This window comes from Labeo rohita, chromosome 9, assembly GCF_022985175.1.
Source record: "Labeo rohita strain BAU-BD-2019 chromosome 9, IGBB_LRoh.1.0, whole genome shotgun sequence".
NCBI classification, from domain to species: Eukaryota; Metazoa; Chordata; class Actinopteri; order Cypriniformes; family Cyprinidae; genus Labeo; species Labeo rohita.
In genome coordinates, this window is record NC_066877.1 from 5,356,899 (window position 1) to 5,376,197 (window position 19,299).

Here is a 19,299-nt window from a genome sequence, read left to right on the forward strand (position 1 = left end):
GAGGATCAGGCCTCTCCCATGACAACACAGCCCATAATCTATTGTCAACTGTTCACAGGAGGCATAATGAATCCCTTAGATGTAGAAAACAAAAGTAAATGGACAAATGAAGTGAAAATGATGATGAAAACATCATCCAGGACATTTGCTACCAGTCAAACAGTTGGAGTTTGACTGGAAGATAAGAATTTATCTTAAAAGCTTCTTGAACCTTTGGCTTAATTCTTCTTTCACACAAACATGGAAATTTTTTTTCCATTCCATTAGGAATACTGCAGAATCCTCCCATTCCCAGATGGAAATGCTGTTCACAATGGTGACATCTGGGGCACTAGAGACGTGATGACTATGGGTGCATTAGAGCAGGACTAGGCCTGTGTAAATAATTCAATTGGCTCTTAAATGCATCTAAATGAGACCTGGTGGACATACATTTTGTAAGAACGAGCAACTGTGGATCAATAAAGACCATCACTAAATGAGTGAGCTACATATTCACATCTGTTCCGTACTACTAAATGTGCATATACACATATATATATATATATAAAATATATAAAACCACATTTGTTCTTGATTGCAGCCAATTATACTGAGCAAAGTTTAAAGATAGCGATAAACACAATGACATTTGTTTTATAATTCCACAGTTCTTACTGCCAGCCGTATCTGGAAATGAAACTCATTATACCTCTTTTTGACAGGACATTGATTAGATAAGCAGATAATTCTCTGTGATATTCACTGTAAAGTTGGATAATGTAAGAGATACTATGGAGTGTGATGTAATTTTCTCGGCATTTAAATGATACTAAGGGTGGAGACGTTCCTAGAATATTCTCCTTTAACTGCAGTAAAGATATAAGTTTAAAGGGAGAGTTCAGCAATATTTTTCCACCTTCATATCATTCTAAACCTATTTTATTCTGTTAAATACAAAACGAGAGGTTATGATGAATCTTCACACAGCTCTTTTCCAAACAACAACTTATGTATGTATTGAACACTTGATGTTTATGATGCCGTTTTGTCATTTTAGGAGCTCAGTGAGCTGTCACTATAGGCACATATCTGCTTTTAGCAGAAGACATGCGAGTGAGTAAATAATGAAACATTTTTAATTTATGGTTTTTGTGACTATAACTTACTTAAAAGGAAAATAAGTGACCAGTTTGAACAAGTGGAAGAACATATAAATATATTGCGGTCTACATAATTTTGCTCATGTCAGCAGCGTTCTGTGTAATTTGGGGATTCGAATTAAATACAAGGCTAGAGGTTGTATTACAAACTTGCAGCTACTGGACATTGAGGGCTGTGGAGTATGTACACTCTTAATTACAGACTAAACACACTTACAACCTGTTTGTGACTAACTGCATGATTTTAGTCTTTTATTACTTGTCAGATTACAGCTCAGCAAAATATAAATATTTTTAAGGGTCCATTTTAATGGTGCCACACAAAATCATAGATCAGCCATTTGACTGGGTTGATATTTCCTGATACTGAATGAAAATTGTAAATCTGAACATGCTAAAGCTTTCTGTCAATTTCTGCAGAGAAAAAAATGATTGTTTAATGAAAATTAAGCTATTTTTATGTACTTAAGGTGCTGTCACATTAGCAAGATTTCACTGGCAAAAAAAATTCTGTTATATTGCCAGTGTAGTGATGCATGAAGCACAGATCACGCAGAAGTCATTTTCAAACTAAGCAGCTTTCTGTTAATCATCACAGTTAATTAGTGTGACTAACCTGTGAAACCTGTGTGGTGAAAGCTTTCACCTTCACTCAAAATTCTAGATGTAGTTGTAAAGAAATTATGTTTTCTGAAGAAAACATTTCAGGATTTTTCTCCACATAGTGGACTTCAATGGTGTTTAAACTTCCAAAATGTAGTTTAAATGCAGCTTAAAAGGGCTCTAAACGATCCCAGCCGAGGAAGAAGTGTACTTTTTAACCTCAAATGCTCGTCTCGTCTAGCTCTGCATGAACTATGTGTATTCTGGTTCAATACACTTAGAAGCTGCATTTAAACTGCATTTTGGAAGTTCAAACTCACGGGCACCATAGAAGTCCACTATATGGAGAGAAATCCTGAAATGTTTTCCTCAAAAAAAACAACTTCTTATCAACTGAAGCAAGAAAGACATGAACACATTGGATGACAAGGTGGTGAGTAAATTATCCGTAAATTTTGGTTCTGGAAATGAACTTCTACTTTAACCATGTAATTTCTGCAGCGCTAATATCACTAAATAGTTTTGCAAAAATAACTGTTTTAAAACAGGTTTCCTGAATATTCACCTATCTGCTATTGGTTGAACAACAGATTGAATTAAGGCCATTTGGCTGTGTCAGACAAACAGAAAAATTTTTAATAGCATAAAGCCAGAGTGCTTGTTCATGCCTTAAGAAAGGTAGAAAATGTTCAATTCTCTTTGAGATCTGTTCACTTTTGCATATTCTGATTCATTAAACAACTATTTACACATCAAATGCACCCATTTCATAGGCTGGTTTGGTGATTGGTATGCAACTGCTTTCAAACCCGAGCCCAAATGAATGGGAAAGACATGAGAGTGGGGACAGAACAATGAGAGGGCTATGATTTACCCCGTGTTCCTCTCTACACTCCCATTTATATGTGAAGTGGGAAGGCACTCAGACTAAACTTAGACACTCTTGATGTGATGTGACTGTCTGGAGTGGTGAAAGCCTAAAATGAGAAGACGACCAAGAGAAGGAAACAACAATTGTTGCATGATGTTCTCAGAATTAAATTTAAGCATTACTTACATAGATCTCGTTGTGATCGAATCGCTTCTTTAGATTCTCAATGAAGGATTCTTCTGACAGGGGCTCAAGGAGGACCATATCTCCCACCCCTATCATATTGTCGAGAAGTGATGTCTTCCCCTCCATTTTGGACAACACCCCCTACAGAGAAAGCAAGACAATCACATATCAGATCAACAGTTCTGTACACAGATATGTATCTAAGTCCATGGGGTTAACATGTGCAGTTCATTATTTATAATGGCTTGAATACAATCCTTCAATTTTCAATTTACATTTCATTTTGATATTTTTGTGGACCAGGGTTATTTTTGTTAACCAATACTCAAACCCTTCTTTGCCATCTATTCCGTGTAATGTCCTTCTACTGTTCATATGAAACATCATCAGCTTCTTGCAATTCTAAACCAAAACAATGCAAATTATTTCTGAAGTATCTGCAAAGCAGCACTCGACTGGACCGGCATGTTCAGTTCTGTTCTGGACACTACTGACACAAGATATTCCACTGGGAATTATGTAACGAAAGACCCTTGTCCCAGCTGATGACCCACAGATACTCCCAAGATGTTTATGGAGTGGAGTCATCAAAATGTAGCTACTTTCTCACTAAACAAAGTGGACGGCAGAAATAAACTCTACGTAAATGTTTACTTTAAGCAAACCCATCACTGAATTGTGATTTCACAGTTAACAGCGAAACAGTTAAACTGCTAGTAGAGGCAATTTTTCCCTTCTCTGGTCACTAATCCAGGTGCCAGTTGCATTCAGGGCCTTCATACCAGCCCCTAAACCCCCATGCACTGTTCAAACAAACGGGCAATGGCAAAATGTAGAGCTCAGCATAAAGCGCCTTCAATAACAGCCAGTGTTTTCACTCCCAGCCCGTGTTTTCACTGCCAGTTGTAGTCAAAATACAAACATGGGCAAAGAAACAAGTCCTAAATAAAGGGCAGACAGTAAAACACGTTGTGGTTTGTTGATAACATAAACACGTGTCATTTGCATGCAACATGCAAGGCAAGACTGAAAAAAGTTGAATGTAAATGAAGGATTAAGAGGTGAACGCCAAGAGCAGATTTTGGACTGATAAGGTTGCCAAGATGTGTGTCTGCCTCAAGTTCTCTATAAAGTACCTCTGATTGCTGCTGTGCAATTTGATAAGCCTAATCTTTATCTCACCTGCAGTTTAGGGCAGGGTTAGTCATTGACTTTCAGACTTTGTTGCCCTGATGTCAGAAATTAAAGAGCCCATTAAATGTAAATCTGACTTTTATGTGTGTGTGTGTGTTTTTTTTTAATTCACTAGCATATTCATAAACATTGAAAACCTTCATTTAGCAGTTGAACATGTTTAAAATGTACAAAAGTCATCATTTTGCACTCAAAGGATTATACAAATTGTCATCCAATTAAACGCCCAAGTACAAATTATGATTCACAGCTAAACTTCTAACCGTTTAAGAAATGGAATAAACACTTTAATATATATGATACTCCTGTTCCTGTCTCAACAGGAAATATGTCTACATAGAAATGAAAACTGTACTTGTCATTTCAATGTGTTTAGTAGTCGTTCATCTGTTCGTCTGTTCATTCATTTATTGACAGTATTTTTAATAAGGTCATTTTTTAAGTATAAGATAACTATTATAAATATTCATAATCTGATTATTAAAAAAAAAAAAAAAAAAAAAAAAAAAAAAATCTATAATCTATTATCTATGGAAGTGCATTTCCGCCACTAAATAAAAAAAAAAGTTTATTGCAACTTTTTATCTCAGTTTTTTTAATTTTGTGATATAAACTTTTCTGACTTTCTGACTTTTTTCCCTGAGATATAAACTCCCAATTGCAAGTTATAAAATCAGAAATGCAAAATATAAATTAACATTTCTGACTTCTTTTTTTCCTCAGAACTGCTTATATAAACTTAATTGCGAGAAATAAAGTCAGAATTGCAAGATGAACAAATCTAACTTTTTTCTCACAAATGTGAGTTTGTATTTCACAATTCTGACTTCTTTCTTGCAATTGCGAGTTTATATCTTGCAATTCTTAATTTTTTCTTAAGAATTGTGAGATATAAACTTTCAATTGCAAGTTATAGTCAGAATTGCAAGATATAAGTTAACAATTTGGACGTAACCTTTTTTTACGTAATTCTGACTTTTTTCTCAAAATTATCAGATATAAATAGTCAAGAAATAGTCAGGATTGCAAGATAAAAACACAAATCTGACTTTTTTTCTCTCACAAATGTTTGTATTTCGACATTCTGACTTATCTTGCAATTGCAAATTTAAATCTCGCATATCCTTTGAATTGCGAGACATAAACTCGCAATTGTGAGTTATAAACAGACAGATGATATACAGATAATACTTGGCAATCATATTTATGGTTAATTTCTGTACTCTAAACACTTTCATAACATTATCAAAGAGCCACATTCATTTAATATTTAATTTCACCTGTGATACATTTACTTCTATGATCCTGCCTGCTAATAAATCGCATTTATTCCGGCCAACTACTTAGAACAGAACAATGAAGTTCTTTATAAATCTCCTTTTTCTGTTTTGCATTATCTTTGCTTTCGAGTAACAGTGGGGGAAAACCACTTATCTCTATGTCTAGCTCAATTTGTGTCTTGGCAACAGCAGTAACCTGGCAGCCGGGAATATGATCAGTTACCTGTGAAAGAGGACAGAGGAGAAGACCACAGACTAAAGGTCAGACAAGACATGAAGAAAGCCTGGATGCGTCCAGCGGTTCCCGTGTAAAGAGAATAATTCCAGGGCTCGCTCTCCTGCTGCATAGCAACTCCTGGCAAGATCTACTAGTCTAACTAAATACCAGCTGCTCTGGAAAGGCAAAATTATTAGCCAATAAACATTCTCCTCACAGTGATTGTGATTGGGTTTTTGTTTTCTTTAATTCACGATTACCACACTTACTGGTAAAGATTTGGCTTTACAGAAAGACTTTTGTCAAGAAAACTTTAAAAATGGCAAAAGCTTAATTTATCTGAATACATTTAGTTTCTTAAAAAGCATGGTGTTCTGCATGTGACGTTTGCTGAACTGTTGTTACGGGAGATCTAGATGTTTTATGTTGCACATTTGCCAGATGGCACAAACAGACAGTTTATATTGCAGACTTTATACAGGAAGACCAGAATACAGGCCAGGAGGAAACCAGGTAATAAACAGGCACCATCAAATATGGGATTTTAAATCTGCCAGTGATGGGGTTGTATGTTTCTGAACATAACATTTACTTCAATAACACATTTTCTAGCAGTAGAAACTACAGTAGGGGGATAAAAAAAAACACCAGAATGTGAGTCACAGCAAAAGCGGAAACTTGGAAACTGGTGTTCTATTAAAATTTCCAAAAGCTCAGTGCGATCCTCAGCAACTGTAAATGCATGAATGTGTGCCGGTAGCCTAGTAGCCCAGATTCCCCCACTGACACAACTACATCTGAAACATCAATGGAGCACATAGACCATATATTAAATCCTTTAATATCAATCTACAGATCAAGAGTGAAAGGATTATTCTTTCTGACAAGGACAGAACATCATGTGGATTTTTTTAAAGCATCACCGCATTTTGAAAAACGATTGAAAAGCTATTTTAATAGTTCGAGACAAAGCATGGTATTCAATCCAAAAAGCAAAGACATTGGTTAAAACAGATATTTTACCATGTTTATAACTATTCTGAATATGCATAATTGATAAATCGACATAATTCACACCTGTAAGATAAGACTGGATTCAGGAAGGAACCAAAAAAAAAGTAGTTGTTTGATGATTGTTGTAAATCAAATGCTTAGATTTCAGCTTCTGAATTCCAAAAGAAAATAACTTAATATAATAGTATTCAGAATGATATTTCTGCTGACATGAACATACATTTGTGATTTTTTTAACTAGTCTTTTTTTTTTTTTTTACATTTTCTTGTCTCACAATCTAGCTCGTCTGATGTAAATTTCCGTAACAAAAAACTGTTAATGTTGGTACGTTTGATTAATTTCTGTGAAAGAAAGAAAGAAAGAAAAAGAAAAATAACAAAAGAACGTTCTAGGCTACAATGGCATTTGGTTGCATGATGATGATTCTTATTTTTGGAACAAAAAAAAAAAAAAAAAAAACTTAAGATATGTATCGAGTATCATCAAGAAGAAGAAAAAAATATTGTGATAAATACATATTTTTAGCAAAACCACCCCACCCTGCTACAAACTACTTCCCATTTTCACTGTTGCAGAGGAATTGGTGCTTTAAACAAACTGGCCATGCAATGTTTCCATATACAGTGCATCAAGGCTGACATGTTTTCCTGTTCATAATTGGATGCAGTTGATGTGCATTAGCAAATGAAGGCATCATTGTTGAAGCCAGATTTCAGATTCACTGCACAGAGCTCCCCACAACTCCGCACAAATCCATCAGATTAAGCCGCGCAGTATTTTTAGTTACACGACTGCCCTAAAACTGAAGCCACCATGTGCAGCATCAGCATTAGTATTTCTCAGGACTGACCGGCTGTCAACTTTCAGAACTGGCCCACACCCAGAACTCCGCATCTGCCCTACATTTTCAAGCGCGATGCCAATAATATATAATTTAAAATTCCTGGACGTGAGCCACGTGTGATTTTCCACTCATGGACAAGGTAGAGCAGAAAGTCCCTCTTTTTAACCTTCCAGACATACATACACTAAAACATCTTAGATCAAACAGCGATTCAGCACGAATACATATTTAATTAAGAATGACTCAGCTTAGTTTCAAATCAACCCATGCCCTTACTCAAGCTAAAAAAAATCTGCAAATGCAGAACCAAAACCAGTTAGTGATGCCAGTGGAACAAGTTAACAGCATAATAAGGTTTAATCAAGTACAGACTGCTGAATAAAGAGCCAGACACATGGCTGGTGATGGCAACTATACACGGGCTCCAAATGAAGCGATGGGGCAAAGCCATTGTGGCTATTTGGGAGTACTCGCAAGCATGCTCAGTGACCTGAAACACTGCTATGCGAGTCTGCACCATTTCCAGGGTAAACCTTCGGACTGACTTTCCACAATCCCACAGGAGCCAGGCTTGGCAGACTAGAACGCATCCCTGAATCACGTCTCTGGGATCTTTATCATTTAAAATAGTAATAATAATAGTAATAAAACTAAAATTTGTGTGACAGGCTCATTGCTGGTTCATTACTCCAAGTGTCTCACTATAGCAACTAGAATATTATGAACTTCTGCTAAGCCACCATAAAAGCTCACTCATGTCCAAAATAAGCTTATGAAGATAAAAAGCTTCAAAAACTTGTCAAGACGCTCAGTATAGTGGCTATTCAACACTCTTCTTTATACACAGATAAACATCTTCCAATATTCTCCCATGAGGCACGTCTGGGAAAATGGAGCCACCTCAAGTCTGTTGGTACGAAGACCAAAGTATACTTCACTTTTTACACATATGCAAAGTGCACGTAATATGAATTTCAATCATCAGAATAGTACGTGCACCACACGATTTTTGTAACTGAGGTCTCACATGCACACTGAATTTGTTTTGTAGTAATCAGTTGTTCCACAAGGTGGCAACAATGGCCTGGGCCGTTTTTTCACAGTAGAAAGCAAAACTAAAGAGACGGAATAACAACAATGAAACAGCAGAAACGGCAATAACAGATGTTCATAATGATAAGTGCTTGTGAGTGAGAGGGTACGAGATAGCCCAGCTTCGGTTTAAAAGGGTTCAAAAATATTTGTTATCGGTCATAATTTATAGGAAAAAAAATAGAGCAGCCAATGGATATGGATGAAGCTTTCTAGAGTGCATGTGCCAACCACCCACATTCACAGACAACATTAAATGGAGTATACTAAAGGCTACGTGTTCGACTGCACACATACAAAAGCTGATTCATGAAAAGCTGCTAGACACTTAACATTGTGTTATGGTTATACTTTAAACTTAAAGTGCCAATGACACCTTGCAGGCCAGATTTGAAGGGTACTGCTCTTCACTATTCAATAAGACAGTGTCTCTCAACTCCAGGCTCATTGTTTTGCACATTTTGTCTTCCTTATTTAATGTACCTGATTCAGATCATCTCTTAAGGAGAGAACTTGCATATAAAATGTGCTCAGGTGAGAACCACTGCCCTATGACAACCTTAACCCAATTTTGTATAGTATGTTGTCATTGTCATGTGACCTACAGCATTAGTTGCGTCGCTTCACTGCCATTCATTCATGAACTCACGGGAAAGTAAACTGCCCACTGGATGTGCACTTCAAAGACAGCAGAAATAGTAGTACTTTTCGCCTACGATTTTATAAATACTAGAAATTTCGACATACTACTCTTTTACATATTGTTTTTCACTTACAACATTTTCTTTAAGGACATTTCAAATAACTCTTGAACCAAAAAACTGAACCAATCAGCTCCGACTTGAATCACAACATAAGATTCAAAACAACAAGTATCTAAAAATTGTGTACAAGACATAACAAAACATACAAGATTTGTACTTAAGTTCTTTTACAAGGGAATGAACAACTCATCCAATGATGTGTCGAGAATTATATAAATCGAAAAAAAAAAAAAAAAAAAAAAACAAGATGGTAGCCTAAAGGTCTTTAAAGGGATAGTTCACCCAAAAATTTAAATTTTCTGTCATGAATTACTCACCCTTATGTCGTTCCAAACCCGTAAGTTCCGTAAATCCCTTTGTTCATCTTCAGAAGACAAATTAAGATATTTTTGATTAAATCTGGGAGCGAGTGAGGTACTCTCAATAATGGAGGAAGATGTGATTTGGAGGAGAATTGTTGAATAAAGTCTTTATTTTTGTTTTCTTTGTGCACAAAAAGTATTCTTGTCGCTTCATAACATTATGGTTGAACCACTGACGTCACATGGACTATTTTAAGGATGTCCTTACTACCTTTCTGCACCTTGAACATGATAGTTGCATTGGTGTCTACGCAGAGCCAGAAAGCTCTTGGATTTCATCAAAAATCTTAATTTGTGTTCCAAAGATGAATGAAGGTCTTACAGGTTTGGAACTTCATGAGGGTGAGTAAATGATGACAGAATTTTCATTTTTGGTTGAACTATCCCTTCAAATACAATCATATATATTTCATATATACTCATATGTATTTATGTTTGACAGCAAAATTTCAAAAGTGCAGGGAGGAGAATTCGTAGTAGTGATTAGTTTTGAGAATTGTGCAACGTTGTTATTTTATGTACACTGTGACAAGTTGTAGTGGGCACAAGGATTTCATGCTCACACGTGAAGAGTTCTCAACAACTAAACATTCACCATCCCCACCTGTTAAACTACACATAGAGACCTTGATAAAAAAGGACAATGCTTTAGAGAAAGTGACTCTGTATAAAGCCCGAGACCTAACTCCCTCGAAAAGTCAACAACTCTCTTCGGTCTCTCACATCTGTTGATTGTGGTTTGCAAAGCACCTTTCCAGAGAAGAGTGCTGTACTTGTAGGCGTCAGTGGGTGGACTAATACATAAGCTCCAAGCGAGGTGAGCAAGGTGCATTACATCCAGTACTTGTCATTTCTGCTAGAGAAAAGAAAGCTAGACTTTATGTGAACTCCCTGTTTTATGACAACAGATAAATCTGATTTAGAGAAATACCTGCTGCATCTTAGGAACATTCATTACTCAACGTTAAGGGAATGACACAGAAAGTTATAGAAGACTACAGTCAGCCAGCACATACAGCCCACGGTTACACTGATTAAATACATTACACCAAACCCAATATGAGTAGTTTTTTGGCACTGGCTGTTGGCCGTGAGTTGTTTCCATAGACCATTAACTCGGTTCACTCAGAGTGTACGTTCCACAGGCAGCAAAATGAGGCTCTAACATGACAGGAGACAATTTAATTCTACACTAACAAATATGTTTTTACATTTCGCGTGCTGTACGTGAAGAAAAATAAAAGACTCCCTTCATTTGACCGTCCATCCCATCAATACTTAAAACAGCAACAATTACTCCAATAAGGAAGTTTCCACATACTAGGCTACTTATTAATCAATCAATCTGATAATATCAAGCTTTTAGTGTTCTAGTACAATTCATGTTAGATAAAACGAAACAGAACCACAACAACTATGCATTTAAAGTCCAAAAGTTCAACATTTCCTCCAATGCTCCAATGTTTAGCGAGAAGAGAAAATAAAGAAAACAGGGCAAAAACATTTTCTGAAGAAAAATCACCTGCCTGTTGCTCACTTCCACAACGCTAGGATGTATTACTATGCAGTTTCTAATGTGTTTAGCATCATTTTAGCATGTTACTAGGGTATTCTGCACAGTTGCCAACAGTGTTGGGGGTAACACATTACAAGTAACACGAGTTATGTAATCAGATTACTTTTTTCAACTAATAAAGTAATGCATTACTTTTAAATTTACAGTAAAGGCTGAGGTACATTATTTTCTCTTTTGCTGTGAAAATGCTTTACAGTTGCAACACAAAAGTAACTATCGAAATGCATTACTTTCCAAAAAATGTATCTGGATAACGTAATTAGTTTCTTTATGGCGTTACGCAATATTGTAACACATTACCATTAAAAGTGACCATACCCAACATTGTTAATGCTCTGGTTTCAACATGGTCTGTAACTGTTATGTTGCCATACATCTTCTGAAGTGTTCTGAGGGGTTGTCTACTGATCAGCCCACCCACAAGTACAGGTACCTAGTCACTTTAATGTAATTCTCTTTGATTTTATCATTAGGAAAAATTAACAATAAAATCTGATCACTTAGAAAAGTAACATGACACTTTTCCCAACAGTGATTTGAGGTATCATGTATCACTCATGTCCATACCCAACTGAGAGGGACGAGTTACGTGTCCAAGTTTAATAGGTTTAGAAGTTTTAAGCCCAATTTTAGCCCAACATCACACGAACAGCATAAGAGTGATGTTTGCCTTAGCACACACCGCTTAAGAACACAAAGAGCAGAAAAGTGGCGACACTGGGTTTTGTTCGATCCAGCTCAAACTCAGCAGGCTTCAGATTTCTTTGTCTCTACCACTTAACTTTAAGACCATTAAGACGCTGACCGTCCCGTGTGTGTTGCCATCTTCACCATGCAAACACTGTTGCGCTCTTTATACTTCTTATCATTAAAGTCTCCGATTAATGCGCACGTTGCTTAGCAGTTGAACCAAACATGAAACGTTTTGTTAATCGAGACTAATGTCCCTTTCATACTTAATTACTCTTTTCAGATACGCTGCTTCTACTTCTAAAGCTCATTTAGCCGGTTTACACTCTGAAGAAAAGTTCAAACGTGTTTGAGTAAATGCATTTCAGCCGCGCGCAATCTGCTATTTGTTTGTTTAACTTTAGAGCCACACATCCTTTGTGTAACAATAACTAAAAAAACTATAATAATTAGACTTGCGGCATCTCTTTGGGATTATTTTACTTAGTGAATGAATGGATATGTGCAGCGAATTGAAGTTCGCCGCTTACTGGCAACCCATCCGAAGAGAAAAAACAACTTTTAAATGAATGAAACACAACTTGCCTTAGTTCTTCAATAAAATTGTCCCTTTTAATCCACTCTTGAAGGCAAATATCCCGCTCTCGATAACTTGGAAGAGGTGATTCTCGTGTCCCCTTCCCAGCGCTTTTGTCTCTGTGTGTGTGTGTGTGTCCGTCCCGTGAGCAGTGTGGGGACGCAGAGAGACTGACTGAGACTACTGCTCCATGAACACGGGGAGTGGTGACTGGAGTCCCACTGTGATAATCACCTTATCCCAGAAAAACGCCCATCTTCTCCAACCCATTGAACTGAACTGCCACAACTCTCAGTAAGCTTAAAACAAGTTGCTATACTGCCATCATGCGTCGTCTTGATGAAGCTGCCACTCACATTGATTCAGGAACTTCTTGGTGGAGCAACTCATTCAAAATACACAATTAGTAAAAATAGCAAGGAAAGGTTTCGACACATAACTGTTAGTTCATTAAAAAAAAAAAAAAAAAAAAAAAAAATCGCGATTAATCGCATACAAAATAACAGTTTTTGTTTACATAATACTGTATATGAGTGTATACTGTGTATATTTATTATGTATATATAAATACACTCATACAGTATATATTTGAAAATATTTACATGCATTTACATGTGTATATATTTATATTCAGAATATATATATATATATATATATATATATATATATATATATGTAAACAATACATGTATGTGTGTGTATTTTCATATACATAATAAATACACAGTACACACGCATATATTACGTAAACAAAAACTTTCTGATGTGATTAATCGCGATTAATCATTTGACAGTACTATTAAAAAGTAAAAGCAAAATTAAATTATTAAAGTCATCAAAAAAATATATAGTAATAACACAAATGGAAGTATGCAAAGTCAGAAATGTAAAATAAGCTGAATCTAAAGTAAGAACTAAAATAAATAACTAAATCAGAAAACATTTTAGCTTATAGCCACCCTTTGTTTGGACATTTACTCTTGGGATTCATAAACAAAATGCTAAGTTGTTGTCGCTTGATTAAATTTGTAGGCAAAGATAATATTTGTACACTAGACTTTTTGAGTCACTAAAAAGTCAGGGCACTGCTATGGCATTGCTAAGTTGTTCTGGGAGTTTTTTTTTTTTTTTTTTTGTTTGTTTGTTTGTTTGTTTTGTTTTGTTTTGTTTTAACATGTTTCTATGTGGTTGCTAAGATGGTCTGATTGGGTTTTAGAGCACTGCAATATGGTTAGCATATGTGACCCTGGACCGTAAAACCAGTCATAAGTAGGAATAGACAATAATACATTGTATGGGTCAAAATTATCATTTTTTCTTTTATGTGAAAAATCATTGGGATATTAAGTAATGAAGATATTTTGTAAATTTCCTACCATAAATATATCAAAACTCAAAGAACTTAATTTTGACGACTTTAAATGTGATTTTCTCAATATTTTGATTTTTTTTTTTTTTTTTTTTTTTTTTTTGCACCCTCACATTCCAGATTTTCAAATAGCTGTATCTCAGCCAAATATTGTCCTATCCTAACAAACCATATATTAATGGAAAGCTTATTTATCAGCTCTCAATTAAAAAAAATGGCCCTTATGACTGATTTTGTGGTCCAGGGTCACATTTAAGTAGCTTTTATAAACATGCCTTATATAAAAACACTACTGGTGTGCACCTTGATACATAACAATGAAACTGACATATTTAAAGATCAGACAGTGCATGTTTCTTTCAGTTAAAACACCCCAGATGTGCATTTTAGTCTGAGACTAGGCTTAAGCCTTGTTTATGAATCTAGGGGTGTGTGTTCTATCTAGATGACTGCCATTGTGTTCTTATGCAGTTACGAAGTTGTTCTGAGATTTGTTTTTTCACTTGCAATACAGTCACTTTGCTCTTGCCAGCCGTCAACACATGAGATCATGCGATGATCACAGTGACATCACACCATAATCATACTGTTATACTCTGTGATGATGATATGTGGGCTCATTGTGGATTCAAAATGTTGAGCTGGTTGAGAGGAGGTGGTTCAAATATAGGTCACTGGTGGACATTCTACTTACTGTTTCTCAACATTAGAAAAACATGGATAGTGCAGGATTTGTTAGCAAACTGTTTGTGTTGTACAGTTGTGTCTGGACTCAGTGTAGAATTGTTACACTGGAGAAATGGTGAGTGGTCTCTTTAATTACAATTCACATACGCTCGTATGTTATTATAACGCCAGTATGCACTTTGGCCAGGCCCTCTGTTTGCAGAGTACTGGCACATGTGAACCAGCCATCTTGAATCACCTGGCTTCAGTAATCACACCTGCTATAGAAAATGTAATGTCAAGAGCAGTAGTCGTCAGCAGCTGATTGCACTGACATATTGCTTTCTGTGTTTCAGGACATGTCAAGTCTTTTCCAGAGGGAACAGACAGGGGTTAAGAAGCAAAAAGGAGCTGCCAAAACAACACTATCTGAATGCATCCATCAAATAGAGATATTTTGTCAAATGCCAACATGAGGTTGAAAAGCATACAAAAATAAACAATGAAACTGAATTTTTGAAATACTTTGTGGATGGAAATAAAATATGAACTTCTACATGATGTTTGTGATATAAGATGTTTGTGAGAGCACTGTGAGGTTACACTTTTATCTTGCTGTGACCTCACATTGTGACCACAGTATGAGTACCCTGTAAGCTCACAGTTTGAGCGCACACTGAGTGTGCTGTGACCTTATAGTGTGACCTTAGTTTGAGCAGTAAGTGAAAGCACACTTTTAGCTTACTGTGACCTCACATTTTGACCACATCATGAGTATGCTTTGAGATCATGGTGAGATCACTGTGATGTTGACTGGGGGGTCATCCCTGGGATTCGATGCCTTTTGTGTCCCTAGTAAAGATCATGATATTACTGGCACCTGCCCACACTGCCAAAAGCACCAAAAGTTGGTTAAATAACCATGGTGTTGGTGTGCTTGACTGGCCAGCAAACTCACCAGACCTGAACCCCATAGAGAATCTATGGGGCATTGTCAAGAGGAAAATGAGAAACAAGAGACCAAAAATGCAGATGAGCTGAAGGCCACTGTCAAAGAAACCTGGGCTTCCATACCACCTCAGCAGTGCCATAGACTGATCACCTCCATGCCACACCGAACTGAGGCAGTAATTAAAGCAAAAGGAGCCCCTACCAAGTATTGAGTACATATACAGTAAATGAACATACTTTCCAGAAGGGCAACAATTCACTAAAAATGTTTTTTTTATTGGTCTTATGAAGTATTCTAATTTGTTGTGCATGCTAATTTGAGTGAATTGGTGGGCTTTTGTTAAATGAGGCAAAATCATCACAATTAAAAGAACCATAGAACCTGAACCTTAAACTACTTCAGTCTGTGTGCACTATTTAATACACAAGTTTCACAATTTGAGTTTACTTTGAATTACTGAAATAAATAAACTTTTTCACGACATTCTAATTTATTGAGAAGCACCTATGTATAGTAGTCAACATATGAAGTGGATCAGAAACTTTCATCAAAGTTGTCCTAAAACCAAATCAATACCCATTCTTGTTTGTTGACTACTGTATATAAACATACATACATACATATTTTAATGTGTTTCATTTTTTAAGTTTTATGATGCACAAAAGGCACCGATAACTGACCCATTCCCCTTAACAGGGTTGACATTGAAAAATATCTATCTATCTATCTATCTATATATATATATATATGCTTAAAGTTCAAAAGTGTTATTTATGTCAAAAACAACTTTAAATTGATGATGTTGAAAATTCTAAGGCAATAATATCATGATCTTTACTGGGGACACAAAAGGCACAGAATCCCAGGAATGACCCTGGGAGGGCATTGCTGTGTGGTTATGCTAAGGTCTTCTGAGTGTTTTTATACGGTTAGCATGTTTCTATATGGTTGTTAGGATGTTCTGGATGGTTGCCAAGGCATTGGCTGTGTGGTTTCTCTGTTCTAAATGTATGCTGGCTGGACACTTGTTTCTGATCAGAACCAGACCACACTTTTTGTGTTGTATGTTTTTAATTTAATAAAAATGGATTTAATAAAAATTAATTTCCCCCTAAACATCTAATATTTCTAAATTCAAAATCATATCTGTTTGAGAATACAAGTGATCACGATCACCACATTGCATGTTTTTAATCCATGTTTAAGTCAACTTACATTTAAACCACATGTATCATTTAGAGTGCAAAAAACATGACAATATTAGACCATTCTTTTCGGTAAAGTACAACTTTTCACCAAACAGGCCGCATGGTATGATGATTTCCTAAATAAATGTGTTTCATTTCTGCACAAGTACAGTATAGACAAACACAAATACGAATTATTAAACTGCTACGCAGAAACTCCGCATTTGGTATATGTTATTCCTTCCGTTAGGTCAAGAAGTCGATGATGACTGGAATGGAGAACAATCACTGGATGAACCTATCATCAGTCACTCTCAAGCTGATGATGGCAGAAGTGATTTCCCTCCAGATTCATTCAGTGCCACATCCAGCTGTGACGTTCCCCAAGCTTCAGGCAGTCTGTAGCTTGTCAGACAGAGATAACAACTACTGGTCAGTTTGCTACCATAACCATAGCATAACCCAACACACACTCTTCAGCAGTTCAATGGTTAATGCTTTACATTGACTTTAATATGCACCACAGTTCACTTAAATAGTTCTGTACTGTGACAAATGAAATTTTAAAGGCTTTAGATTCACTGACTGACATTTTATGTCAACAACTCGTATTTATCTTTTTAAAGGCATCATTTCTTTCAGCCATGATATCAGCACTCAACTGGATGAAGAAAACGTTGGAGTCGTTTATCTTTTGGAAGATGGCCGTCAGGTATCAATTTGTATTATCTGTAATATTTATGTAGCTAATGATTTTTGTCCTGTTATACTTGTCTCACTCTCTTCTTCTGATTGTATCACATATTACTATTTCGAGCACTTGAACTGCCAGACTTGTTTAGACAAGCTCTACATGCTTAGAATTAAAATTCATGAAAATGTCTGTTCAGGGTTGTCTGTTTTCAATTTCAGACATCTTATATTAATAGTCCACAAATTATTTTTTCAATAAACAAACTTGCCATCATAACAGCTGTCCATCTTCTATAGTCTTTCTGGACCATTTTCACTGGAGGCCGTATAGCAATTTTTGGCAAATGAAGACCCCAGGGTTCCTCAAATAATCTATATTCTGGACATGGTGGGCATGGAGATGGAAGATCCCCTCGAAGGCACACTGTTTGACTTTTGGCTCAGTAAATTACTTGCTGCCGTGGATTGTGCGACACAGTTATGGGTACGTTTGATAGTGTAAGCCTAGCATATACACACACACACACACAGTAGTTCCATGGTTTTTGCTTTACATTGACATTAATATGCACTTTGGCTAAGCGTAGTTGATAACACAGAAATGAACTTTTTTCAACATGTGTGTGATGAATTTTTAAAAGCACTTATGTTCAGTGTTGTCTCAATTAATATGAATCCGAAACATCTTGTTGAAATCATTTTAGATGAGGTAAGTGCTGTCACTGTTTGACATTTTATGCCAACATCTCTTATTTATCTTTTAACAGATATTAATCCATCATTTGTGTAAAGTGGGGATGAGGCTTTGGAACTATTTTCATGGCTGCCATTGAAGATGATGGCCTTCAGGAATCAATTTTCATTACTTAAAATATCTAGATAGTTATTCTTGTCCTGTATTATTCTTGTTTGACTTATGCAAGCACTCCTGGTGTAACTTATAGTCACTATTTAGAGCACTTCACCTGTCAAACCTGTTTAGACATGCTTTACATGTTTTTATTTGAATTCATGAAACCTGACATGTGTTTAGGCTTAATGATTCTCCAATAAGGATGCAAAATCCATCAGCACTGTAGTATACTGTGCTCTCTCTGTTCCTCCTCTCAGTCCCTGGTTTTATTTTCAAACACCTCATATTAAAATTAATCATTATAATCATAGTAATCAATACATCCTGTCTCCATCTAACCATCATAACTGTTTTTTCCTGGAGGGTTATTCCAAACCCCTTCCACTGGAGGTCGCTCTGCAATTTTTTTGTAAATCAAGGCAGCTTAGCTAAGGTGAGATCTTCATTTCAAGTCGAGGTCTAACAAAATGGAATAAATAAAGAGAGAAGGCGTAAAAGTTAAGGTCATAATTAGATGTGAATTCCTGCCTTCTGCTCAGAATGCTGAGATTTTATTTCTTGTTGTCAGCAGATTGAACTGAAGCAGATTGGACTGAAGAAAGTCAGTAATTCATATTTCTGCTCGTTGGTTAGACCACATGATTTGTCAGTCATACAATATTAATATATACATTAAACTCAAAGTCAAAAATTACATCACGATTTTCCCATAGTCTAATAGTACTTGGGTTACTACCCTGCTAAAAACAAACAAACAAACAAACAAACAAACAACAACAAAAACAGCTAAAACCGGCTGGTTGGCTGGTTTTAGCTGGTTTAAGCTGGAAGAAGCTAGTTTTAGCTGGTCTCCCAGCCTGACCAGCTAAAACCAGCTTGGAAATGGCAAAACCCCCTGTAAAACCAGCCTGCTGACCAGCTATGACTAGTTAAGACCAGCCTGGATAACCAGCTAAAACCAGTCAACCAGCTTAGGTTTTAGCTGTTTTTTTTGTTTTGTTTTTGTTTTGTTTTTTTGTTTTTCAGCAGGGACAGAAGTTACTGCAGAAATTAAATTGAAGCAATAGTGAATATTTCTATATTTCTAATATCAAAATGTTAATTTTAAAACATAAATGTCAGGACAGTATTTATGCAATTATAAACTGCAGTGTAAATACATTTCG

The 19,299-nt window shown here is 36.0% G+C and overlaps 1 protein-coding gene across 4 annotated transcripts in view; it reads right to left on the reverse strand.

The window, feature by feature from the left end:
- The window catches only part of myo1b (myosin IB), a 77,782-nt gene extending 65,129 nt beyond the window's left edge, over positions 1-12,653 (reverse strand). The window contains exons 1-2 of one of the 4 annotated variants that reach the window (XM_051119273.1): positions 12,422-12,653; positions 2,803-2,943 (exon numbers count right to left, since the gene is read on the reverse strand). In XM_051119273.1, coding sequence (XP_050975230.1) covers positions 2,803-2,928 — 126 coding nt within the window. In that variant the 5' untranslated portion in view covers positions 2,929-2,943; positions 12,422-12,653. The remainder of the gene's footprint in view (positions 1-2,802; positions 2,944-12,421) is intronic. The other 3 variants (XM_051119274.1, XM_051119276.1, XM_051119275.1) reach the window with 3 other exon arrangements.
- Positions 12,654-19,299: the final 6,646 nt, after the last annotated feature.